General features: G+C 40.3%; 2 protein-coding genes and 1 long non-coding RNA gene across 5 annotated transcripts in view; 1 reads left to right on the forward strand and 2 right to left on the reverse strand.

The window, feature by feature from the left end:
- Positions 1-34: 34 nt before the first annotated feature.
- On the reverse strand, positions 35-8857 carry drg1 (developmentally regulated GTP binding protein 1). Its single transcript, XM_033646889.2, has 9 exons — positions 8673-8857; positions 7327-7450; positions 6387-6562; positions 6212-6281; positions 5952-6121; positions 5136-5266; positions 2788-2955; positions 2505-2627; positions 35-396 (listed from the first exon to the last, which is right to left on the reverse strand). The coding sequence occupies exons 1-9, from the start codon at positions 8709-8711 to the stop codon at positions 297-299; spliced, it is 1101 nt and encodes a 366-aa protein (XP_033502780.1). The 5' UTR covers positions 8712-8857; the 3' UTR covers positions 35-296.
- LOC144458725 (uncharacterized) lies at positions 8373-26746 on the forward strand. Its single transcript, XR_013488112.1, has 3 exons — positions 8373-8480; positions 9103-9128; positions 26671-26746. It is a non-coding gene; the product is annotated as an uncharacterized LOC144458725 (long non-coding RNA).
- Positions 11782-27146, reverse strand: part of kcnn2 (potassium calcium-activated channel subfamily N member 2) — a 33099-nt gene continuing 17734 nt past the window's right edge. For 2 of the 3 annotated variants that reach the window (XM_078161909.1, XM_033646886.2), the window contains exons 3-7: positions 26703-27121; positions 26264-26405; positions 24662-24772; positions 24410-24537; positions 13672-13841 (exon numbers count right to left, since the gene is read on the reverse strand). In XM_078161909.1, coding sequence (XP_078018035.1) covers positions 13817-13841; positions 24410-24537; positions 24662-24772; positions 26264-26405; positions 26703-27121 — 825 coding nt within the window. In that variant the 3' untranslated portion in view covers positions 13672-13816. Of the gene's footprint in view, positions 13842-17352; positions 17460-21763; positions 21772-24409; positions 24538-24661; positions 24773-26263; positions 26406-26702; positions 27122-27146 lie in introns of all 3 variants that reach the window. The other variant, XM_078161911.1, reaches the window with a different exon arrangement.

Raw genomic sequence — 27146 nt, forward strand, 5'->3', positions numbered from 1 at the left:
AACATAAAAGTTGCACAAGAATGAAAACAGCAAGATTCCTTAATGTTTTTATTGAACAGATTTTTAGATTTTAATCAAGCCTTAACCGATATTCAATATGAACTATTCATGGTGTTAAGTACTGTGTGTTCTTTGAAACGTGACACTTACATTCATGTCATTTCGTTTTAAATTATAGCCAAAAAAACGGGCGCTGCGTGACACAGATGCTCCAATGGAAATATTTAATGTTTTAATGAGCAACTGTACAGAACACGTTGTGATACACGAGCCATGCAGTGGACGACGACTCCTTTTTACTTTTTCACCAGCTGGATAACGTCTTCATCCTCCAGCACGTGGTCCTTGCCCACCTTTTGAGGGTTGTGTTTCACTGATGATCCCCACACGAGTGCGCTGAAAGAGAAAATATATTGAAATGATTGAATGATTTAAGGCAATAAACAGGATGCACACTTCATTTTCTACCATCTTAGAACCACAAAAAAGATGAAAGAGCTCATTATACAGTAATCCACATCTTAATTACAGCAGAAAATAATTGATACAGATACTATGACTCTTTCTTTGCTGCAGCAACAATGGTTCTGCACTGTAAAGTAACCTACAGGGTGCAATGACATCCTTTAGTTACAAAGGCTTCCTAATCGCATGTGTCACTGTTTGACCCTTTAATTCCCTTGAGGATAGGTAATGCTCAGCAGCACTAACGTATTGACTGATTGACGATCTTAGCTCTCCCATTTGGAGATGGTGGTGCAACACATCATTTCAGATCCTAATCTACACTCTCGAATTAATGCTTATCTGGCGTACCTCGCCATAAAGAGGGTAATGGCCGTGATTAAAGCGCTTGTGTTGTTTTAAACCATTTGATGACCACTTGTCATTCTGGTATACAGTATCTCTATTGATGCCTTTTATCAAGCAGGAGTGTGGACTAGAGCAGATTAATAATATTACACATCTAAATGATCCTCACCTGATTACTGAATAAAAATTCACAATGCCAGCAACTAAAGGTAGCTTTATGTGGAGTGAATCTATTTCAAATATTCTGTCTATATAAAGACTACGGTTTCTAGATATACTTAAACATTTTTGTACGTTATATCTAATGCTGCATTCACATGGAATCAGGCAGACACAACACCAACTGGACAGCATGGGGAAACAGAATAGGAGGACATAAAACAAAATATGCATGTAAATATGTTGCGATGCTGATGTACAATATATGAAATAAAATTACAGGCAGCACGGTGGTGCAGTGGTAAGCACTGTTGCCTCAAACAAGAGAGTTCTGGGTTCGACCCAAGCGCCTTTCTGTGCGGGGTTTGCATGTTCTCCCTGTGTCAGCGTGGGTGTTCTCTGGGTACTCCAGCTTCCTCCCACAGTCCAAAGACATGCAGGTTAATTGGTGACTCTAAATTGGCTGTAGGTGTGAATGTGAGTGTGAATGGTTGTCTGTCTCTATGTGTCAGCCTTGTGATAGTCTGGTGACCTGTCAAGGGGGGCATCCTGCCTCTCGCCCCATGTCAGCTGGGATAGGCTCCAGCCCCCCGGCCAATGTGAAAAGGATAAGTAGGTAATTTATTCTATTATTCTGGTAATGTCCAGTAATTGTCCAGATCCGCCATGTTTTCTTCTGTGTGTTAGGGAGCTACGTGATATCCTGTATTTACCCTCATACTCTTGTCCACTAAAATGCTATTCAGTTGCCGTCTACCATCTGATGTAGTCCATGTGAACGCAGCATAACTAACCATTCCTCCCTTTGAGGCTGACGCACTAAACCTTTAAAGTTTCAGTTCACCACAAAATCAGAAATACATATTTTTCCTCTTATCTGTAGTGCTATTTATTAGCCTAGATTGTTTTGGTGTGAGTTGCCGAGTGTTGGAGATATCAGCCACAGAGATGTCTGCCTTCTCTTGAAAATAATGGAACCATATGGCAAGTAGTTTGTGGTGCTCAAAGCAGCAAAAAATATATTTGAAAAACTCAACAGCAATGTCTCTTTCCAGAAATCATGACCCAGTTACTCAAGATAATCCACAGACCTTGTCGTGATCAGTTTCATGTAGGAACTATTTTCTTTCTACACCTGCCAACAGAATCACTGTGCAGGGGGCAGCATGGATCTACCGCTAGCTCACCAACGCCACTGGGTTTTTTTCAATGTATTTTGTTGGTGCTTTGACCACCTCTAGCTATGTGCCTTCTGGTTGCATTATGATCGAGAGAAGGCAGACATCTCTATGGCTGATAACTGAAACACTTGTCAACTCAGGCTAAAACAATCTAGACTGATAAACAGCTCTACAGGTAAGAGGAAAAATGTGCTTTTGGTTTGGGGTGAACTGTCCCTTTAGGATATGATGAAATAATAAGGAGGGAGAAAAAAAAAACGTATGTAGGGAGACCTGATAAAAATCTATGTGCTTGGACACAAAACTCCCTTTAAAAAGGTGAAAAATTGATGCCAAATCTTCAGTACTCACTACTTAAGTTCTTTGATGAGGTTTTTGTGAATCTTTAAGCAGAAATCCTCGACAGAGGTTCGTCCGTCAGGCAGCACAACAGGAGACGTGTAATCAGGAAGCTGGCCTTTGGGTTTAGTGTAGCTGCAAATAAACACATGTCCTAGGTCAAATCTTCCAGGCTGAACCAACAAAAATTAAATTTCACATACAGTAGATTCTTCATTCTGCACCACTGATATCCCCATCTCCCTTTCGCCTCCCGTTCACACCCCCTAGTGGTGATTGTAAAAACAACTCTTACATGCGCACAAGCCTGAGGTAGTCCCACATCCTCTCTAGCAGGTCATCAAAGTTCCAGCGGTGGTGGGCCGAGATGGGTACACAGTGGGGCACCTTGTAGATGATGTCGAGCTCCTCGATGGAGATCTGATCGATTTTGTTGAGCACATAAATGCACGGGATGTAGACCCTGTTGACAAGAGACTGTCAGTGGCTGCTGTCCGTGACATTTCTGCACTGTCAGCAAACATGAATGTAGTCTGAAGTGAATTCGCACCTTTTTTGTTGTCTGCTTTAACTGTCATAACTGAACTGAAAAAACATCCAGCAAATAATTACCAACAATTCAAGCTGCTTTCAACCTTTTACTGCATTTACCAGCAGCATTTGTTTAACTGCATGTGAGCTGTTTCAGGCTCAAGTTGTCAGATACAACTACAAACCAAATATATATTTTCCTTGAATGTTAAACAAGCTTATAACAAACACTTCATTTAGTTTATTTATTGTAGCAAGGTCATTTCTGATTCGTGGGAAGTAGTGTGTGTGAGTGTTGAGCAAAATTTTGAACAGAGCATTACAAATTTCTGTAGAATTTTAAGTGGATTAGCAGAGACCTTTATTTAGACAGGTACATGTTGACACTTAATTTGTTTCCCATGCTTCCAAAATATAATGTTAATGTATTTTTATGGGAGAAATGTGTGTTTGTGTAGAATTCATGCACTTTCCTCTGAATGTTTTGTGTCTTAACAGGAAGTTTAGTGACTGTTTTACTAATGGACCAAAAGTGTGTCTGCAGGCTTTACTTCTCCTTTTTGTTCTGGACTTGACAAGAAGGTACGCATGTTAACTATTTTACTGTCTGTGTTTTTGCTACATTTGCAACACTGAGAATATACTGACATTTTTACATAAAACTTTATTTTCATATATAAATCTGTTAATTACAAGAGGACTGTGTCAAGGCATGTGTGTGGCAGGGATGCTGTGTAGCTTGCAAGGCTAGATTGTACTGCTGAGGCCATGTTGGTTAACGTGTAGTGTTTTTTTTTTTTGACTCTGTTCATGGTGTTACACAGGCATGGAGAGCATTTTTGCCAAAAAAACCCCAAAACAAAACAAAAAAAAACACACATTGAAAAAGTCCTGCTCCTGAACTGGAACCACGACATGCAATACCCCTGTCAAATGTGACCAATTACTTCCGCAACCCGACCCGACACCACAAGATCTGCAGCCCAAACTGAAACTGTAAATCCTATAGTAACCACGAGCTGTAATTTGGTTAAGCAGCATGTTTAAAGTGATCATATTGGGCCATTTCATGCATATGAAACTAAGACATTATAATTTAAAACAAAGGTACATCAGGAAATATAATTTAAATGAATATTTTTTGCTTATTCTCATCATGCTGAACAGCACATCTTCACAGTTAATGCGCCTGATTGGAGCGGCTCTCATATTCCAGCTAGCACAGAAAACAGAGCTGCCACACTTTAAAAGCAGTCCGACGATTAAACCATCAAGTTTAATAATCATTATCCTCATTTTATACTGATATATTCATAATGCAACACAGCTATCTAACCTGCATGCTCTTTTTTTTCACCAAGAACCGTACCTGGACAAAATATCATCTTCTCATCACCTTTTTCTGGACAACCCACCAGGTACCTGACCCGATGCAGGACTTTTCCTGTGAATTCTTTGTTTCTATAAAACTGCAGGTATGTGGATTATTGCACTGTTACATTTTTTGTATATTTTACATGAAGAATATATTTGGGTATATATTTCTTTTACAACAGTTTATTTGCCACACTGCAATATAGTGTGCATAATGTTCTCTCTCGTTCAACTCTTTTTCCCCCTGGGAAGGCACAGAGAGCATTTATGCAGGAGAGACTCGAGGAAGCTTTTTCATTACAATTGCAGTGAGGCTTTGCTGCTGCCTTGTCTAGTGCCTTGCAATAAAATGCAGATAGAGTGTCCTGAGAAGTGAGGTTTTTGTCTAATATACAACACAGCAGAGACCTGCTACGCATGCCCCACCCTATATTATCCATAGTTTTTCAACACATATGCTCAGTTTTTATACCTAACTACAATGAGGAACGGTAATCCTTTTGGTTTTTACGTAAGAGGTGACATTGCTTAACTACACTTTATACATTAATGCATTTCACACGTATTAAAATAATGGTAAGTAGTCTGAAAATGCAAGTGTAGTTGGAACCCATAAATAGCATTTTCAAATTTATCTGCACTGGTGTAGTGGGAATTGAAATGGGATTTAAAAATGCAAGCAGGCCACACCCACAGGGATGACTAAGAAGGGCCCATTCTGGCACTTCAGCAGCTTACCGATTTCCCTCCACGACGTCAATGAGGTCATCAGCCGTGGAGTCACTGCGCAGAGTGATGTCGGCATTGTGGATCTTGTACTCCGCCAGGATGCTCTTGACGGTATCAGCATCCAGCTCGCTTTGTGCACACTAAGGAGAGAGGGGAGGACAGGTGTGATGTCAATCAACACAAGATGGTAAAACAATGAAAAAGAAGCTATTAATGAAAATCAGCAACATAATATAGAGCCAATGACGATGGTATTTCCCAAACATAAAATAAATGCAGATATTCTGCAACAGGACAGGGGAATAAATGTGCAGGAGCAACTTAGTGAGGTGTAATTTTATACATGTCCACCAGAGGGCGGCATTGAAAAGTGTTTTAGTGTTAGTGAGGTGATAAAACCTCAAAGCTTTATACGCCTTCTTTGTATACACACACACCTTGGTTATTAAAGGCTTCCACATGTTTGTTTAAACTAATGGGATGCCCATCATCAAAATGAAAAGACAATCGACTACAGACATCCTTGACAACTACAATCCTGCATGTCAAAACATGGCAAGCAAACAGCAATATTACGGGACATCCTTTAATTGACTGTCAACTTATAGTGATGATTCTCGTCATGATAATCTCAGGTTCAGCTTATCAGTGTGTTGAAAGACAAGTAGACAACCAGCATTTATAACACTGTCACACACAACACACTAAAACAAACACAAACTCTTTAGAGCATTAAATTATTCATTTCAGTGACTCATCTAAATGGGAAAATGTTGAGACATTAGTTTTTCTGTATTTAAATTACTCTCATTCTACGTGACATACTGTAGCTGTGAAGTTGATGCCTCCTTTGTCCTTCTTCTTGAAGCCGATGTTGGGTGGTTGCTTGTTCAGTCGGATGCCAAAGCCTTCCAGCTCATGTTCTATTAGCTTCTTATGACCAAGAGGCTTCAACACATCGAGCACTATCAGGATTAGGTTGCAAGTTCGAGCCACTAAAACAGAAAGACAATCAGAAATTGGTTTCATTTATCAATGACAACCTGTCTCAGTCTTGGCAGAAACATCACTGATCATGTCATTACCTGCAATGACCTGTCTGCCTCTTCCCTTGCCATCTTTGGCCCCCTCAATGATTCCTGGGAGATCCAGGAGCTATAGGGAAAGACACAAAAAAGAAAATTAGCAACTCACTGAAAACACACCAAATTTAAAATGCTTTTGAGGTTCCTAATTCTAACAAACAACACACTCTTGTACCTGAATTTTGGCTCCTTTGTAGCGAATGACTCCGGGTACTGTTGTAAGAGTGGTGAACTCGTAGGCAGCAACCTCAGAGTACACACCTGCGAGGTTACTTAGCAGTGTTGACTTGCCGACTGAGGGAAAACCAACGAAGCCGATTCGAGCATCACCGGTTTTTGCAACATCAAAACCTAAAAGACAAAATAAAGACAGAAACTTGAATCAACAAAATATCAACTATGATGCTTTAGATAACAGAAAAGTAGGGTTAGGTACTGAACTTAGTACTTTTAAGGGGACAGACCGAATTACTTTGGAGTACTGATTCACGTTGAATCAATCAATGCCAATTTTCTGTATCTGACAGCCTTCACATTTTGCCTGTGGCCGCCCGAGTTGATCGCAGCCACAATGCAGGAATGCAGTGTAGCAGCGCCAGGTTGACACCTTATCTGTGTCTAGACTGCATATGTGTTTTTCACTGGCAAATCTCAAGCAACAGATATGCTGTCATTTTAATCCATACAGCTGTCTGCATCAGCTCTGTGCAGGCTCGCATCTGTCCAGAGATCAGCACACTCTGCTCTGGTTTGTAATCTCCAGACTTTTGCCTGTCAGCTGGAAGTTTGGAATTATTTTTATAAACTGAAATGACATTTTTTTTTTTATCACAGAGAGAATATTGTACCGAAAAAAAGGTACTGTTAGGTACCGATGCTGAATTGTAAGTACCAGTTCAGGTTCAAATGTGAAAGGTGAAACCAGGGTTGGAAATTAGCACCAGCCAAATACTGTTAAAAAATGTAAGTGTATGTAAGTAAAAATATGTAAATGTGAAGTGTAACTGTGACCAACCTTACAGAAAAAGCTTAAATGCATGGTCGTCCAAAAAAAGACAAACAACTTAGATAAGAGTAGAAACGGTACTGAAAGTATTTAAAATTCATGATTTTACCTTCTCCTGTTGCACCCCCACTGCCTCCCTTTGGTGTGATGAGCTCCCTCCTCAGTTTGGCAAGACGAGCTTTGAGCAGACCCAAGTGGTGAGCGGTGGCCTTGTTCCTCTGTGTCCTGGCCATCTATAACAAACAGGAACAACACCAGTGTGAAGTTTTGTCCTTTACATGACAGTTTTACAGTAATCAATATGTCAAAGACAGTTTTAACTGTTTAAAGTCCAATAAAAACTAAAGATTACACAACTTGAAAAAAAACCCATGAACTTGTGATGAGCTTTGGATAAACTTTGGAATACATTTTTGCATAGAAAGAAGTCCATACATTTAGTATCACATTACTTACATTGGAAATGCAGTAAGAAGGAAATCTTTTAAAGGCCATAAACAGGAAGGCTCATTAAAATATACAAAAGCAATTTCAGTGTTCATACAGGCACCTGACTATTGTTTTAAGACATGTAATTCCTTTAAAATAAGGAGCTGGTAGGATACAAGATAATGATGACTAAGGAACATGGAGATCTTAACTGGCTTGTGTTGAAAGTGTTTTAATGTGAGGTTTCCCTTTACCGAGCCTCTGTATCATCACCTGCTCAGTCCAAGACAGTACCAAATCTAAAGTTAACTAATGAGAGGTTATCACTAAACCTAAGGATCATAGCTAGGTTCAAGTTTCTTCTTGCATTATCTCTGCACCAGTACTTTGAAATGATCCAGATGAACTAATAACACTATACTACACAGCAATTCAGTACTCAAAAGGTTATCGTTCAAGGCTCCTTACAAACAATTAAAACGTTAAATGCAGGAAATGACCACTATAAGACAATGCTGTAATACTGTTTTCATGTCAGATTCTGTTACACTCCATCATCGCAGCCCAACACACTCCAATGAAAACGTTGGTTAATACGAAACAGTTGTCTGTCATGTTAACATCATGAACATTATTACTAAGGTTGGATTTTACTGTGTGTGCCAGGGACAACACACACTGGTGTATGTAGCCTGTAACGTCGCGCCGTCGGTCAACCGTCATAGTCAAACACAATCTGGAGTCAGCTCTAACCGTATGTAAGCTAACGTTACTGACGTATGGGTTAGCAACGTCCTCTGACTCTGATTAACAAGACACAAACAAGGTGACTGAGTAAGTAAAGAAACTTTTTTAATACACTATAACCTGTCAAGACACTGCGAGCCAAAAATATTAGGTGTTATACGTGGCCCAGCTGTGGGAGCTAGGCTAACGGTTGCTAGCGTTAACAGCTAGCTAGCGGTTAGCATGTAGCTATAACGTGACTGACTCACAGGGTTAAAAAGCCGGCTACTTGTACCTTACCTCATTTTCGATCTCTGCTATTTTGGCAAGTATACTCATGGTGACGGAGATTCCTGAGTACAACCAATGTTACCGAAAGAAGTTAAAAAAGATTTTACATGGAAGTTGGCTAAGTTAGATGTTGTTTTATCATGCACACTGGTTCACACCACGCAAGTACCGCGGTGTGCTGCTTCGCGGGAAATCTCGCGAGAACTTAGTCGAGGTTCTGCCCAGTGCGTTGACTAACAGGACAAAAATACTAAAGAAGGGGAAAACAGTATCTACTTAAAGATAAAACCGTGCATCAGGTCTTTTATATTAATGAGGGACAGTGGTAGAAAGTAACAAAGTATATTTATATATTTTATATTTAAGTACTGCACTTAAGTAGCCTACATTTGTTGTGACAGCCAACTTGTACTTGAATATTTCTCTGTTTCTCTTTTAGGGACTGATCTTTACCTGTCAGAGAAGGTAGGTGTCTGGCCTGTAACTTCTTTTATTATATGTTTTTTTCACCCTCCTCGAAGCTACAAATATCTTTCCTTGAGCCTCCCTGAGTGACTGTATTAGTTAATTAGTTATTAGATTTTAAAAAGGTACCCTTTTACATCTGAAAGCGAAAAGCTGAAGTCAAAATCCCAGACTAAAAAAAAAAAAACTTGGTTTTCCACGCTTGTTGTGCATGCTGGTTATTTTATGCAACCTTTCATTTTTGGCAACATTTAAATGATACAAGGAATAACGGAATTTTGATGAAATATCACTGTTTAAAGGTTAGTTTGGTCATGTTCTTTTTTCTGATAGAAGCCTTCGCTGTAAAATAAATACAAAATACAGCCCCTCCTCTAAGCCAAATTAAAAGACATAAGCCCCTCCCCAGTGCTTAAAAATTATTTGACATGCCTCCCCCTTTTTGCACCAACCCCTCCCTTCTCATAAGTAACGAACACTCCCTTATGCTACTTGATGACTCTACATTGCATTTCAGAGGCAATTCTTGTACCCTACATTTTACTCTGTTGCATATGTTCTACTGATACAATCACTAGTTGAGATTTTATGCAAAAAAACATATGGAATTTAAAGTCTCATAGAATAAAATGTGTTGTTAAAGATCAAACCAGTCCCTCCCTACCTTTGTGGCTTGTGTCCCTTTACAAAAGACAACTGTCTACTTTGAGACCCCCTCATTGCAGGTCACAGATGTTTGTGAGATGTTAGCAGTTGCACCAAAGAGACATATCCCATCTACATTTTGGATTTCATTTAGATATATATATAGATAACTATAACTATATATATGTATGTATATATATATATATATATATATATATATACATATACATATACACATAGAAGACAAAGAACTTGCTTCCCTACCCCATTAAACATCTCACTCCCCCAGATTTATCTTGTAATCCTTCGGAAGGGTCCGGCCCCAAGGCTGGGAACCACTGACTTAAACTACTGTACCTAACTGTATATTAAGTTGTTAAAACTAGCTACATGCCAACCAGCTGCAATAGTAAAATGCTGTTTACATATTAATGCATAACAATCTAATAATGTCGTCAAAGGGGTCATTTTTCTAGTGAGTACTTTTACTTTGACATGGTAAATGGACCTGCACTTGTATAAACTTTTCTAGTCATCTGACCACTCAAAATGCTTTTTACGAGTCACATTGACCCATTCACACACACACATTCATACAGTGGTGGTCAAGGCTGCCATACCAGGTATCACCTGCTTTTCAGTGAAGTTTCTAATACACTCACACACTAATGGAACAGGCTGCAGAAGCAATTTGGGGTTCAATATCTTGCTCAAGGATACTTCAACATGCACTTTGAAGACTGAACCACTGATCTTCCAATTAGTGGATGACCTGCTCTAACTTCTGATTCACAGCTGCCCCACATACTTTGAACATTTTTTTGCCAATAACACTTCTACTAATGTAGGATTTTTACTTGCAATGGTGTATTTTTACATTTTGGTGTTGGTACTTTATAACTAAAACAGTACGTCTAACACCACTGATGGTAAACCTCCTACAGTCTGAGCAGAAGGGAAACGCACCTCTTGTTTTGTCTCCTGTGTGACGCAGGGAATCAAGTCTCTTAAATATTTTCTAAAAAGTGAATTCCCAGGACATAGACTGACTCTTAATTATCCATGATATTTGGATTACCAAGAATTCGTCTCGCCGCTTTTCCATTTTAATTAGATTATTTTGATTGATTTGAGCCTGTACCTCTGGGAGTCTGTATTTACAGAGCTGCAGTGTGGTGGTGTGAAATTAAGACCAAGCCAGTGGCTGATCCTGTTAGCTTTACATGTTTAATGAAATGCTGTTAACATAATAGTGAAAATATGTTTTGGTGTGTATGATTTGTATATTCATATGGATGAATCTAGGGTTATAGGACAGGCATTTGTGTACTGTATACTTGGGCTATGTCTTGTGTATATATTGCCATTGTGCATCAGCCTTTATTGTATGGCCGAATATAAGAGGGAATCTTGAGTAGGTGGTTTTTGTGTGATGACACCTCCAACACAGCTGTGGACTATTATGCACATATGGGCTGTATTGAAACAGTGTCACTTTATGATTGTTGACAGTGATGTATTGGTAATTAATGAGATGGGTATTATAGTGGGAAGATGGGCAGGTTCATGAGGAGGAAGTGGGTGTACTCTCCTATACAGTATATTCTAATGGCTTTTTGGCAGGAAAGAGGTGGGTATACCCTGTATACCTGTGTATACCCTCCACTACACCACTGATTGTTTAATATCACCTAAGAAAGGTAGACTTTTTAATAAATCAATTCAGAGGTGATAAGTGTGTGCTGGAATTTACTTTTTCTTTGAAACAGCCTCTTACAGTCTGCATTAGGATGCCTACAAGTTACTGTCTGGGGTAATATTTACCCTGTATAGACATCTCCTGGTTGGTCAGTGACAAATCAAGAAAGGCTGTCACACTAGATCAAAGTAAATTAAATTGAAAAGCCATTCTGACCACAACTTATACAGTTATATATCAGTGTAACACACACTTAACATGTCCGACTTAATACGACTTCTCACACAATAAAGAAAGAACACAGTCCAGTCAAATTGTATATTTTTATTGTTTAATTGTTTATTGTTTAAGTCGCATACAGTATAATCTCTCACTGGTTTCTATGTTGCTGAAGTTTGTGGACTGAACATCTGTCATGTTGTTGACCATCTGATTGACATATTGGTTAGTGGGTGGGCTGGTCGAACAAGTTCAGTGCTGCTGATTTGATGATCTCCTCTGACCCATGCTATGCTCCGTGAACCTTTGAAAAGGTTGCATTAACATCTATGTTCATACGGTGAATATTAATGTCTAGAGGGTATACTGGCCACATCAGGGCTTTTCACACAGCTGACATGGAGACAGACTGTGTGAAAGGCCAAGGAGGATATTTCAGTCAAATTTAATATATCTTAATTAGATTTTTTTGACATTAAACTCAATAAATGCCAGCCGCTGTAGGTAGATGTACCAGTTTGGCTCTTGAATATTGCTCTTCCAGCTCAGCCAACAGCGTCATCTAAAGCCTTTGCTGTAAAAAATAAATGCAATCTGAAGAATAATGTCATTTTTAAATAGCCTACAATCAAGTTCAGGAAAGAACCTAACAGACGACTTTGTGTATGTATCTGAACTCCAGTCCAAGAAATATTGAACCATGTGCTAAATATGCTGAATCTGTCATTTCATACGTCCCCGTCGTTGTTTGATTAGTTGTAGGAGGTGTGCTTGTCCTCATTAAAATATATAAAAATAGGCATTTTCTTTTCAAAAGGTAGATACGGTTTCAGCAAGTTGTTGTTCAGCATCTGTTGTTGCCCAGCTGGGGTGACAGCAAGCATAAATAGCACAGGAAGGAAGGACAGGAGGTGAGACACAGCATGACGAGGGGTAATTACTGAGTTTGTGATCACTCATTTCTGTAGACCTCGACAGGTCTATGCTTCTGTGTGACAAACAAAAGAAAGGGCTTTAACTTGATTCAACACTAGCCACAACTCGAGAATTGACAATAATAAACCCATGCCCAAACATCTCAAATGTTCTTCTTTTAATGAGCAACGCATCTTTATATCATACGTCAGTCAGCATTGAAGTGCATTGATTAAAAAGTAAGTGCAAGTACAGATTTTGATGCATTCATTTTGACTAGAGGATTAAATTATTTGCAACGTCGCCCCAAAAATAGTCATTCTACAGGGGCACTCTGCAAAAGAAAACCGCTATAGTTGATGCTGTTTCTAACCTAAAAGATATATGCTTTTTTTCCTCATTTCAAGCTTTTTAAGTTATCTCTGAGTGACAGTGTGCAGGAGCGATTTTCATCTGCCGTCTGCTCTCAGTTCACTCCAGTCCATCAAACACAGCACTTTTCCCCAATATCACTGTCATGCTCCCTGACTGATTTCTCAGTGGTTTCTCAGTTTGCTTTGAGGAACACGGCAACTGAATCAAGCCAGCAGAAGCACAAAGTCTGTGAGAAGCACTATTTTAGTGCAATAGTTTCACACATGGTAACCTTGCCACCTAAAACTGGCTATCTCTGCATAGAGATGGAGTAGAGTTCGTATCATACCCCCATCGATAGGCCTTTTACTGAGGGAAGCGCCATTATTTGTGGTCATGTCACCAGAGCAAAGATAACATCATCTTTTGAGGTAATAAAAAACAAATAACAGCATGAAGTTATCCATTAAAATGCATTGTCCCCAGTATCTTGGATTCTGTCATCAGAATTTGGATAATACTTATTGAAACCATAAGGCTTTACGATAAATGCAACTTGGCCATATGATGGCAAAAGTCTTCAGTGGAGGCATTCCCCTTGGACTCTAGCTGCTCTCGGAGGAGGTGGGCGGTGCTGTGGAGGACGACCTCCGTCGGGACACCGACTGTGAGCGCTCAGGGCTGTGTTTGTCATAAGGCTGGAGCTGCACCTCCAGGAAGTCCCTGTGCTGCTGGCTGATGACCTGGCTGATGAGTCCTGGCAGAGCCTGCAAGTTACTCAGTAGAGTCTCCAGCTTTGTCTCCAGCAGGGCAATCCTCTTCTCCATGTCCTCTCCTCGCTCATTCAAGTCCGATATCATGTCATACATGATGTTCTGAGTCTGGAACAGGGGAGAGGAAACACGCTTAACACAATCATTTTACAAATTGGTGCTATTTTTGATGGAGAACCTGGAAATACCATATGTATCCATTATTAACACATAGGATAACATATAGATAAAAAACACAGGCTTCTTAAATACTTCTATAAATATACTGTTGGAAGAGATGAATCTGAAAAGCAGAGGAAAAGAAGTATAAGAGGCGTTGACCTTCACATTAAGAGACTTTCTCTTTTCAGACTGCAGACGGTCTTTAAATATTAGGACAAAAACAAAACAAAAGAAAAACATATGAATTGTCTGACGAAAACACAATTAAAGGACGTGTCCACATTTTTAAAGTCTGTCTGAAAACAATACTCACATGCCCATATGTACACTTGCAATTGTTCACTCTCTGCACTTTGTCTGAAGTGCATCAAAGATGTCCCTCTCTAAAGCAATTTCAATATCAGTAATTGGGGACCAAATTCACAGTCCTTACAGTGTTTAAAAATGCATTTAAGTTTAAGCCAATATAAGGCAGCAGCCTAAGTTAAAATCAGGTTGTCCAAAGTTATAGTCTTTTTAGTTCCCTGTCTGCGCTTCAATTGGCAGTATTTGCTTGCTGACAAACGTTGGAGGACCAGTAAAACAGAGAGGGAATTCTGTATTAAAAACATGATGTGTTCCAAACACCCATTTAGTGTGCCAGAAAAAGATTTAGCACGTCTCAGTACTTAATATGTCAAATGCAATATGCCAAAAATACCAGAATGTCCTTCTGCATCCAGTCGCATTTTGCAGTACGCAATCCAGCATGCTTTTCTATTCAGACCCACAATCCTCTGCACAGCAGAAGATCCGTCACATCAGCTGAGCTGCAAACACATGACAGCTCGTTGACAGCTGACAGAAGCCACAATGACGGATAATGGCACGTTGAAGTGTGAGAAGTTCATCTTTTTTGCAACTCATGTGTATAATACATTAATATACTGTTGCTGATTGAAAGACAGTGAACTGCACAGGATGTTTGAGCAAGAGCATTAAAGTTAAGGGCGCAGTGTTACGACCTAGTAGTACGTCCCAATTCTATGCATATAGTATGTACATTGTAAGGGCAGCTGCAGTACGTACTGAGAGTAAAAGACAAAGTATGCCACTGGGAATGCAGCGATGTGACTGACTCTGACTGCAGAAAACATGTACATTTAAGCATGTGTGTGTTTTAAGACAAAGTTAAAGAATGTGAACCAGTCCTATAATCTTAGCATCTAACACAAAATGCCACGTGGGACAGCTGAGTATTAAAGTAGAGAAAATATAAGTTATCAAAATGAAAACCCAGGCAAATTGGCTAATTAAATTTTACACATTAAAGTAAATTATTTTATTATAGTTCTGTCATGGAGTCTGTCTTAGGCATTTAGTTGGCTGCAATTCACCAGCAGGTCTCCCATTGATCCGCAGTCTGGAGGGAGTGGAGGTTGAAGTGAATTCCACATTAAAAAACTCAGGGAAACGTCAGGTTAACCTTGACAACAATTTTCTGTTAAAGCCTTGCTGAGAAGGGTAGATTTTATACGACCAGTTTACAAGAGTTCATGTGTCCATGCACACCAGAGTACATTAGCCCATGACTTTGAGCAGACAGGAAAGGTGCCTGCTGAGTTTGCATGATGCTTTCTGCTCTTTTGATGCGTCAACCATTAAAGCACAGGCCTTTAAAAAATATATATATATAAACTGTGGCAGAAGCTTTTTAACTCCTGAAGTTCACTCTTTAAAAAATAGTCAACAACTCACTAAAGAAATCCATGTCACATTCCAGATGAGGTGTGGGGGTGATGCTGCTGGAGGGCGGTTTCTGAGGCATTATTCAGCGGAGGACTGATAATCTCTGGCAGCCTGGAGGCGATGCCATCCATCACTTACCTTGTCCTCTTCTGATTTGAGGCGGGTTTAATGGGATAGGTTGTTTATGTGAATCAGGGAGAGCTAAAGTAGCACTGACACTGCTCAGCCTGACGGTTAGCAGAGGCAGGGGTTTTTACTGTGTTGTATTACTTACATAAACACTAATCTAATCAGGATTCCTTGTCATGCGTGGATTTCTCAGTGGATCATGAATGCAAATGATGGCCAAATTCTTAAATGTATGGATATCTTATCGTACATAATGCTGCCTCTGACTATGAAATTCCTTGTATGTGGAGCTGAAGTCTGTGCCTCATCTGTAAATCATGATATGTAACAAGAACACAATAAAAAAGTGATGGCTTAAAATACTGGAGACCAAGAAAAGAGGCCCAGTAAATCACGAGGGAACAAATATCATAAATAGAGGATGAAACTGATGGAGCAAGAATATATGCCGTTATTATAGATCTACTTCAATTGCATAATAAAAACCACAAATTGACACCATCAGCCCATTTCTGGGTGAGAGAATGAGAGAAGGAGAGTGGCAGAGATTGTTTTAAAAGCAGCTTGAGTGAGCAATTTCGCAATTTCGAGGACATGTAATTCAGCCTGAATGGCACAGTGAGGAAAATGCTGCGGAGAGAAACAACACTCACCCAAACAGTGCATCACTTAAGTGGCTTAAAATGAGAAAACACGTTCCATATTAGACTGTGAAGGAGATAATGAGTTAAGGGGATACATTGTGATCTGAGGAATTTCACATTGCACTGCAGTGGCAATACAGCTGCCAATGATATGTTCAGCTCTATTTAGCTCCATCTTTCCTATGAGAGCATGAGGAGACTGAAGCCACTCTGCCCTCTTATGGCAACAGACTCTTATAACAGAGATTACAGCTGAGTGGCACTGGCTTAAAGCCACCTGATATCCAATGTCACATCCCGCCTCTCACTGGCGTTTTACAGCACGAGGTGATTGGGGAATATGAACTAATACTTTTCATGACATGCTGGCCTGAATCCAGTTTGACTGTGCTGTACGTTTGAATGTCAAAGCTCTCTCTGCCTTCCCCTGCTCCCTTTCTCTGCCTTTACTTCTGGCTGAATCATCAGATCACAGTGTGTCTCCCTTCCCAGGTTACTGTTTCTGCTGTGTCAGGCTGGCGCGCTGCCTGGTCTTTCCCTAAGGTTTGTCAACTTCTGTTTAGTGCATCTGGAGACAAACATCAGAGAATACATAAGGTGAAAAAACCCAGCACAGACACAAAGGGGGTTTCTCGTTACTCTCATTCAGTAATTTTCCGGAGAACACATCCCGGGGCTTTATGCTGTGAAATAAAATGAAGTTATTATTTCAAACCCAAAAGACCTCAGGTGAGTGCAGACAACCAGAGGCATCACACAGATTTATTTTTAATCACCCTGTGAGCAGCCTGTCTGTTTATTTGACACCTGTAGACTTTGATTATATCAGAAAACACAACTAATTCAGCGAGTGAACTAGCATGCATTGAATTCAATCACACACAGGAAAAGAAAGGTATCAGGATAGTTGTGTGTCCTAATGTACAATGCAGCAGTAGACTGTTGGTCTAGCTTACCTTAGCAAGGTCCACTAGTGAGTTTGCTTGGTCATTCAGCTTGCGTTGCTCCATTTTAACACTTCTTAATCTGAACACAAGACCATTCAGAACCCAATAAATTAACGCTATCAGAATTTTGTCATTAGATTTGTGCACACACAAGGCATACACACGGAGAGCACTCCTAGGACATGCACAGGATGTGTGTAGAGAATGCAGGGGTCAGTCTGTTTTGGTTGAGCTGCATGCAAGTGGAAAGGAGACCACAGAGGGCGGGAGAGCTGCCGCAGAGGAAAATGAGACCAGCTCTATGTCCGACTCAACCAACACAACCATACTAAAAGAATGATAAGGACTTTTACCACTCAATAGCTACTTGACATATCAGATTATAAAACTACAAAAGCTGCTGTATCTTTAAAGTTCTGGTTAAACCAACTTTTCTACGATTAGGTTTATGAATTTCTTAGTCACTCAAAAGCCACAGATATCAAACACTAGTTTATGTTAACACAGGGTATCTTTTGATAGCAGCAATCTGCACATATGAGGACCGTTTTCCTTTTGAGACTTTCCAATATAAGCATAAAAAACAGTGGGATCAGAACTGAGAAAATAAAAAGGTCTTCACAATTTGCCACTTAAAGGAGCAGTGTGTAGGATTTAGTCACATCCAGTTAGGATTCCTTCAGTGTTCATTGTTCAGGGAGGTTTTCTACCTGGCACTGAATTATCCGCAGAGGTCACTTCCCCTCCAAAACAAACGGACTGAGGTGATTACAAATCAGTGTTTTTCCTATGTTGTCCAGCTTGTTGCAGATGGGGCCGGTAGCCCAGCACCTGCTAGTGTGTGCTCACCTATTTTTTCAAACAATGTAAGATCCAGATGTTCAGGAGGTCTCTACTGGGAGTTAAATTATTTACAGAGGTCTTTCTCTCTTGAAAACAAACAGAGCTGGTGAGTTAAGGTGGTCAAAACACTGAAAAAAGCAGTTTCATGTCAGAAATCAATGTTTTTCTGACGCTGTTCAGCTCGTGGAGGGGCTACTTTAAAAATGCAAATGGCCTTATCTAGAGCCATTGTTTGGTTTGTCCATACTGGGCTATTGTAGAAACATGGTAGACTCCGTAGTCCCTATGTAGACATAAACGGCTCATTCTAAGGTAATGAAAACATGATGATTCTTTTTTCTTTAGCTGATTATACACTAAAGAAAACACACTGATTATATAATATTACATTTCTGTCAATATATCTCCTGAAATCCTACACACTGGACCTTTAAATGAATCCTGTTACTCTTGCATTACAGAGAGAGAATGATTACTTGTTTCAAAAACAGTCCACAAAAGGCAGATTTTTTTTTTTCCAGTGACACTTAGCCCACATTTTTATCATCCAAAAAAATCCCTCTTGTAAAGTCTGCAAAAACTAACTTGCCTACTTCATACAACATGCTTGAATAATTCACATCTCCTGTTTAATTAGGCTTCTAAAGCCTGTTTTACTCGTCCTCTCGGGGGGCTCAAAAACAGCAACTGTGCAGTATTGTAGAGTGTCGACCACACGTGGTTTCAAGATATTAAAGAGGGTTTTTTTCCTCCTCCCAGAATCACCCACGCATGCTAAATTAAACTGAGCACAATACACACAGAGTAGCATCATGGTGCCAACATTTCAGATTTTTATATACAACGTATAACTAACGGAGACATGACGGCAGTTTGAGGTGATTATTAGGTTGTGTGTGAATCGAAGGCAAACAGTAATGAAGACTGAGACGGGATTTAAGGGGCCCTTGGGGAGGGAGCGGGGTCTGCTAATTAGCTGAGATGCACCCATTCTCATGCAATGCGGGATCATTTCTCTGTTTCCTTAGGACAGGCAGATATGGAGCGAAGATGACAGGTTAGACCAACAGAGGGTGCCACAGGAGTCACTAAAGGAAACTACAGGCAGGGGAAGGTGTCCTGACAACTGAGGACCGAAATGCTTCATACAGAGCAGACTCTAAAGACAGAATACTATTGCACTTTTATTATTCATGTATTTAAATGAAAGGAAAAACGAAAGGTATCTAAAAATGATGACAGATAATAGGTATTCAATGTTAAATGACTTTGCAGTTGATGTAAGACCTGTTAAAATTATACATTTCACAGTTGGATGACCAATAGCTGTCAGATGGGGTCAAAGCACGGGGCAGTTCGAGGTCAGGACGAGGAAGCCCGCTTGCCCCGTCTTTTATATTCTATGTGTCTCTTTCCCTCAGTCAATCACTCCTCATAGGCAGTTCTCCTTTTCAATGGGCACTCTAAATCTGCTTGCTATTCATCAGGGGAAAACGGCTACGCTAAGCTTTTCAATACCCCACTAAATCAGTTAAGGCAATCTCAGTTAGTGCTGCGCCATATTTTTTACCCTCTCGACTTGCTTTCTTTGTCATGACCTCCCTTTACCTCATTGTGGGGAAAAGAAATGCTAATTTCTCCTCAGTGTAATGGGCAGGGTGACCATTCTGCAGCCTGTCCCTGCTGACAGCTTCATGCCGTCGGTCACAGTCGCAGCCTCCCGGGCTCAAACGGGATTGCTCGGAGGCTTTACCCTGACCTTCCTCTCAGGTCACTTTCCTGTTTCTCCGATCCACTGATCTCTGAGCTAACAAGCACTCAGCGCCCTGCCTCATGCCATGATTCCCTCTTCAACCTTGTAGATGGAAAGGGACAGCGTTCCCAAAGGGGATGATCTGACAGCACTGAGACACTTGACTCGACAGCTGTAAGGCCCATAACATACTGTAAGACATTTGGTTGCATGTGTGCAGCCAGTGGCCAGTGGTGCCTCCAGAAATTTTTCTGATGGGGCCACTGAAAATCTCGGGGTGGCACCAAAACCGAAAGCTGTAACTGAATTTTAGGAAATCTATTGTGCTTTTTAAGTATATAGGCTGGTTGAAAACTATGAAAATATGGAGTAATAAGTCACATACTTACAGTATATACTCTGGTTTCTTATTTTACAGTTAATGTTACTAATTATCTGATGTGCATAGACTAATACTGGTACAGTTAACATTTTGAATTCCACAACAATCCTGATGTATTAAGTATCTAAACATATTAACTCATTCGTTGTTCTTCAAATAGGATGGTTAACCTTTTCTTTAAAAAGACAAACATACAGCTTAAATTTTAAAGAGTTTATAGATTGTAAGGAACAAAACATTTTTGTGAGCAGGCCTTCTCAAATTTAGGGGAGAGTCATGGGTACCCATAGAACCCATTTAGATATCTTAGTTAGATATCTCAGCATGTTCTCATTCCCAACTTGTCTAATACCGCCACTTTGTCAGTGATCTCAGCACCAGATACCGACGCACACAGACACCTTCTCAGTTACGAAACACACCGGCTGGTGGCAGTTTGTCACAGTACCAGCAACTACAGCAGTATTAACAGCAAGAGGGTGGGTGGAAGGGAAGAAGGATGGGTCAAACCCACATCCAGACTTTCACCCGGGAGCTTGTTGTTTGTTTCCTGTGTGAAACCCTTTGTCACTGGAGTTATTTTAACAACAGAGAGTGCTAGCATGTGTAGCACGCTATGATAGTGACGTATGTCAAGTGACGTTACATGATGTTAGTAACAGCTGTACTTATTTTAAACCAAATTATGACATATTTTTTTAACCTAACCATGTGCTTTTGTTGCCTAAATACTGTATGCATGTAACAAGCAAAACCTGTACTTTTCCTGTGGAAACGAAAGAGTATTCTGAAAAGACACAATGCATGTAAGAAGCGTAAATTGACATTACTTCTCAAAACATCCAAAACTGACACAGATGGGTACCTAGTACGTCATATTTTGACGTTTAGATCCACTGACAAAACGGTGGTATTTGACGAGTCGGGATGAGAACACGTTGGATATCTTGAGGTGATAGTTCAAAGGACCCCTTTGAAAATGGCCATGCCAGTTGTTCCCTCGCCAAAATTTAGCCTATGTCTGGAGCGTTATTCAGCCCCCTTCCTGACAAGCTATGCCAACATGGCTGGTACCAAAGGATGCCTTACATTGTCTACTTTCGCAAGATACTATACCTTTGCACAATCCTAAAAATATGTGTACCACAACCTGTTAAAAACAGTAATATTGGCAGCATTGACATCATGTGATAAAACTGCACCATCCACATAAACTCAGGAGTGTTTAAAATCTGTCTACTGCTAGCTCTGCTAATTCTTCTTACTGCGGAAATGTGTGACAGCTGTACGTCCGTGTTATTATGCTGTTTCCCAGCCATGATAACACCAAATCAGCGTTTGTTCTTTTTTTTCTACTGTGTCATCCAACAGAGAAATGAGAGGAAATGTGGCTGCAAATGTAGCAACAGGCGTAACAATGGTTCCACACGCCGAAAGATGACCCTGAGCCCTGATCTGTATGAGCATGACTGCTGAGTTGTATAACATGACTTGAGGGACATTGTAAATCATATACTTGTGCTACTGCAGGTCCTGTAGAGCTCTAGTCGTCATCCTTCGGTACGTGAAAGCACAGTTGATTGGAGTTTAATCAGTGGCTTTCTGATTAAAGATCAAATTCTCATCACATCCATGCAGAAATGGAAAGAAAAACACCCTCCATCACCGATAATTGAAATTCACTCAATATGCATCTGTGGGTGTGTTTACAAAGTGCAGCAGAGATCTACTCAATAATAGGATGTGGGAAAAAGGTGTTTGTGCTGGTTATTTAAAGCTGTTTGTTTGCAAAATGTTGGAGATTGGATGAAAAATGTGAGACTAATGTGCGTTTTATCAAATTGCCATGCTACTCAGTCGAACAGACATTTAATAAAAACATTTGTAGCAGCTTAACTGAAATAATCTGGCAGTGTTATGACTGTGTCATGTGAAGCGATTCAATCAGTGCAAGCTACAGCATTTTTCTCGTGGCATGAATTTCACTTATCAAATGAGGGAGTGTAATTTTTTAGTCACATTATTGGGTTCAAGGACAAGCTCTCGTTAGCATGCACACAACAGGTCTGTATCTACATGTGAGGCGAAGACTTACTTTCGAGCTCTATTGCATTGTGTCGACACAAACAGGAAAAAAAGGAAACATGAAGTAGACAAATGAATTATTACAACATCAGATAAACATATTCAGATGGCAAAATCTCTTTGCTCAAGTCTGGCTGCTGGAACCCTCATCTCTACGCTCTCACCTCGCCTCTGAACAACAATGTTTCTGTTTCTCTCTGCAACCAGCGTGTTATCTCGCCATGTTTGGACTGTTTCTGGTAGCTGCAGCTCCGCTTGCTCTCTAAGGCTAATCCCCTTTTTCCCACACTTGTCCTGGTTATCAGAAAATACAGTAAATCAAAACAAACTTCCTGTAAACATTCACCAACACAGCAGACAGTGCCTCGGAGCGTCCACGGCCCCATTTAACAACTGTTTACACCTCACATCCTTTACAGTGATTGATGAAGACTTCTGCGAATGTTTTTCACAGTGTCTTGCAGCTCTGACCAGAGGAAACTGGCACAGTGATATCTGATGTGATGTTTGCTATCACCTCGTGACAGGTCAAGGATGGCTGCAGGCCTTCTCCAACCCTCCACTTGAGCGATCTGCTCGCTGTCAGGGCACTTCCTGTCCTATATTCATCTCACCTGAAGGCAATACTTAAAACTGTCCAAGATAAGGCCTGTGAACACACCACCACCTCGTGAACAAAGCAGATAGCAGATAAAGGTTTGACAGGAGGATGTTGACACCATGCTGAGTAGTTGTCCTTGCACACAGAGCTGGACGTGACTTTTTCCCACCAAATCTGGTTCTCTATAGATTTAGCTTTAGCTCCGAGGGATTTCCATTATTAGGCTGTCCTGGAGAACAGGAGGTGGACATGAGACACTGTCATCAGCGCTGCAAATCGCCTGGGTACGACAGCGAGGACATAATGACTCAACAAAGCAACCGTGACAAAATGCTATTAAACGGCACAGATCTGGATGCGGGTTGCAGCAGCAGCAGACAATCTGTGTGTTCCTCTACCTCTCTGCCTTGCAATTAAACACCCTAATGTCTTTGAAACATAAATGTATGTTCAAAAGATTCATGAGCAAATCAAAGTTGCACACCACAAAGACCCATATACGTACATAAAACCACAGGAAGCACACAAACATACAAACAGGGGACATTTCACTTGAGCATTAAGCTACGTAACAACAAAATCATTGCACATCTAGGTACTTATTTTAATAAAGCACTGAGTTGATTGCCAGTTATTGAAAGAAGCCACAGACTGGATGTGCTTGTAAGCACTGTAGGTTGGAGAAAAACAAGAGCAAGGTGAGGCTAAAATCGATACTGCTTTGGAGTTAGGTAGCACTTTGGGGGTCCTCGGGGACCCACTAAAAGACTAGCTGACAGGTATGTGTCTGACCGGCCGCTGGAAAAGTAGAAACCCACATGTGTCAGAGCTGAGGTCAGCCTGACATCTGATTTACAGTGAAGAGAACACACAAGAGTCAACCTGACAGCAAAAGGTGAGGGAGGGAGAGAGATCAATATCATACTGCTGTGGATTCTGTAACTTGAGAATATTTCGAGGCAATTTTTTTTTTTTGTTCAGGAATACTTTTGCAAAACTGACGACTGACTAAAGGGAAAATAAAGGGAGGTTTTCCCAAAACCTTACTCAGAGAAAATGCCGTTTTACACATAAAATCTGATTCTGCTTTTGTTAAAATGGATTACAAGAACCTCTCAGTGAATATTATATACATAAATATAGTTCTCGTGCATATTTTACCTCTCAGAATCAACAGACCAACTCATTATCACATCTGCAAATTTAAAGTTAGTCCAGTCACATGAAACAAATACAAGATCTTTTGATTATATAAGCACATATTTTTGCTACAGGTGTCAAACAAGTCAGATTTCAGGTTGGTGTTGCATCGGTTAACATCAAGTGAACACACTGCAGGATAAAAAGAGGCATTAGACTGACGCAAATGATGAGTTCGGGTGGTTAAGAGCCAGGTACCTACTGGTGAATGGCTTGGAGAAATTTCCTCTGGTGCTTCCTGACTCTGGCGTGGTCCATCTTCCTCACCAGTTTGGTGTTCTTATAGATGAGCCACGTCTCCCTGAGAACATTCGCAGCTGTGTTTTTCACCTAAAGTGCAAAAGCAAAAAAAAAAAAAGAAAAAAGAAAAGAGAAAACATTTGAGTCCAGAGCGCAGACAGGTGAATTATCCGTGATGTCAAAATAATTAAGCTACTGCCGAGCTCTCACATACTCTTTTTGTTAGCTGGGTGTCCATCATAAAATTGTGGACGTGTTTTTCAGCTTTGGTTAACTCCAGTTTCTTTGCCACCACAGCCACCACCAAGGCAGTGCAGCCAGCACCCTGTAAAACAACAAGGCAGGACAGGCACAGATATACAACGTGCATTTTTACTCATTTCATTTGCTTGTTTTTCTTCAGTTCACAAAAATTAAGACATTATTAGACATATTAGATTTGTGAGAACCAAAGCTTTAGCGGTGGACATGGGATGGGGATCATGTGAGGCTCGTTGAAAGATATCTTCAGCTCAGGTGTGGAATCAGTGACTTGACAAGGCAAATATTTATCTGGGATAAATGAATTATTGGTTCTTGGTTTAAAGATATATGCACAGTGAGGCCTTTTCAAGATAATGAAAAGATCAATATTGCTTTGTTCAGAGAATCTGTGTTTGCCAAGGACAAAAGGACAGTGAGCACCGACATAGGGACTGAACCAAAACTGCGTATATTTACAATGATTAAACCGAAGTTAGTACAGAGAATTATGTTGAATATAGCTTGTCTAAAAAGCAGAAGTCTCCTTGTGCTCAGCTGAGATCTAGTATTTTACTTTTGACTGCTGAAACTGGACGGTTTGATTATCTAGAAGAAGAAAAACAGATCTGTCCGATTTTGTTTTCTACTGTCTTTTTATTGTGAACTGCACGATGCTTTGTTTAGTTTAAGATAAAAATTGATATCAGTTTTGTAAATATGGAAGATGCACAAAGACTGAGATGGCTTTTCACATATGAAAGACATAAATTAAATATCTGGAGAAAGCTTTGGAGAGCACTTCATCGAGGTAATCTGTAAATATTTGGTAGTTTCTCATGTGAACAGTTAATTTGGGACATTATTTTTAGTTTGTTTTTAATTTCTTTCCCTTTCTTTTTTTTTCCTTTTGCATGTTTTGCACTCAATTTGCATATGCAAGACCAGAATATTTAATGCTCAAACAATAAGCGCCATATTTCAGGAGGCATAGTTGAAAAAAAACACAGATTTGAGTGGTCCAACCTAGTTTGCTAGTTCATCTAGTTAGTCTCCGCAACAAGTAAAGTCACTTTGACAGATTTGGTATTTTATTCTGTGGCAGAAAATGTTTTAACACGAATGAAGGAAAATAGAGTTGCTTGAGCTGAAATGAAGTTGTCAATCAATATGATCACGCCCCCACCATCCTCAGAAATGGCCAAATGAGCTGTTTTTGAATGAGGTTTCCTAATAGTTTTGCACATATATTCTCACTCCGATTTTTGTGGATGCTTAATGAGAAACTCATCCTTGAGATCACATATTCATTTGTACTATTTAAAGTTTTCAGTAGCTTTAAAGACAAGTTCTAACTATGTTTGTGTATGCTTTAAATAATAGATCTAGAAAGAAAGAGAATCAGTATTGGCCAAGAAAACTGGAATTGGTGCATCTCTGGTGTTTTGTAACACCATGTAGGAAATGCCAAGTGAAAATCTTGGCATCAAACAAAACTAAAAGATAAATAAAATGAAATGAATGCCTGGCAAAACAACAACAACAACAACTGGAGCACTCAGTCTGCTTTTCTCACCATGATGCCAGTCAGGAGGCAGACTCCTTTCCCACAGTATGTGTTTGGGACCATATCCCCATATCCAATGGTAAGAAACGTGATTGAGATCAACCACATGGCTCCTAGAAAGTTGCTGGTTATGTCCTGGTTGTCATGGTACCTGTAACGAATAATAAATGCAATAGGTTGGCCAACCTTCACGCACCTGATGCACTCCAGCTTCACCCTGACTTGTTCTTATTTTTAAAAAAGAGGGAAAAGAATCCAATATAGTGCTGTACATAAGATTAAATGTGTTGTCAGACTACTGCAGGGCTTTAATCTCGCCTTGTAAATCATTCTATCTTGATGTTCAGACACACAGCCAGCTAAGAAGTGTGTACATTATCTATTTTTATGCCTTATCTATGTTTCATGCTGAGCAGTGCTGCATAGCGTGAGAAACTGATCCAGGCACCTCTCGCAAGCTCTCACAGTCCATGCAGCGATGATCCACAGCGAGATGGTGAAGACCAGCAGCACAGTGCCGGGACAGATGGTCATGAGGGTCTTCATCACGAAGCGCGTGTTGAAGTTTATCTTGTTGAGTGCACCGATGCTGCGTGACGAGGCGTCCGTGAAGAGCTTGCTGTGCAGCAGCATGACACGAGCGATGAGGTACAGCCGCAGGAACATGGGGATGGACAGGATGATGTCCACATCCGCATCTGTCTTGGATGGCACGTAGGAGTAGGCCAGGCGTGCCGTCCAGGTGAAGGTGTAGTTCCCTGGGATGGGGTGGATGGCGCACACCAGGATCTCCAGGCAGATGAAGAAGATGCGCTCATATGTCATGGCTATCCTCCAGTCATCGGCTGCATTGTCCACCATAAATAACTGCAAGGAAAGGGCACGGTGAGGC

This window comes from Epinephelus lanceolatus, chromosome 19 (genome assembly GCF_041903045.1).
Source record: "Epinephelus lanceolatus isolate andai-2023 chromosome 19, ASM4190304v1, whole genome shotgun sequence".
NCBI lineage: Eukaryota > Metazoa > Chordata > Actinopteri > Perciformes > Serranidae > Epinephelus > Epinephelus lanceolatus.

Bases quoted from the DNA above. Each gene is read 5' to 3' on its own strand.
- drg1 (XM_033646889.2), bottom strand. From the start codon at position 8,711: ATGAGTATACTTGCCAAAATAGCAGAGATCGAAAATGAG. The intron at 6,122-6,211 runs GTAATGACATGA...TTTCTGTTTTAG, and splicing joins AGGCAGACAGGTCATTGCAG to TGGCTCGAACTTGCAACCTA. The intron at 2,956-5,135 runs GTAAGCTGCTGA...TCTTGTCAACAG, and splicing joins GACGTCGTGGAGGGAAATCG to GGTCTACATCCCGTGCATTT.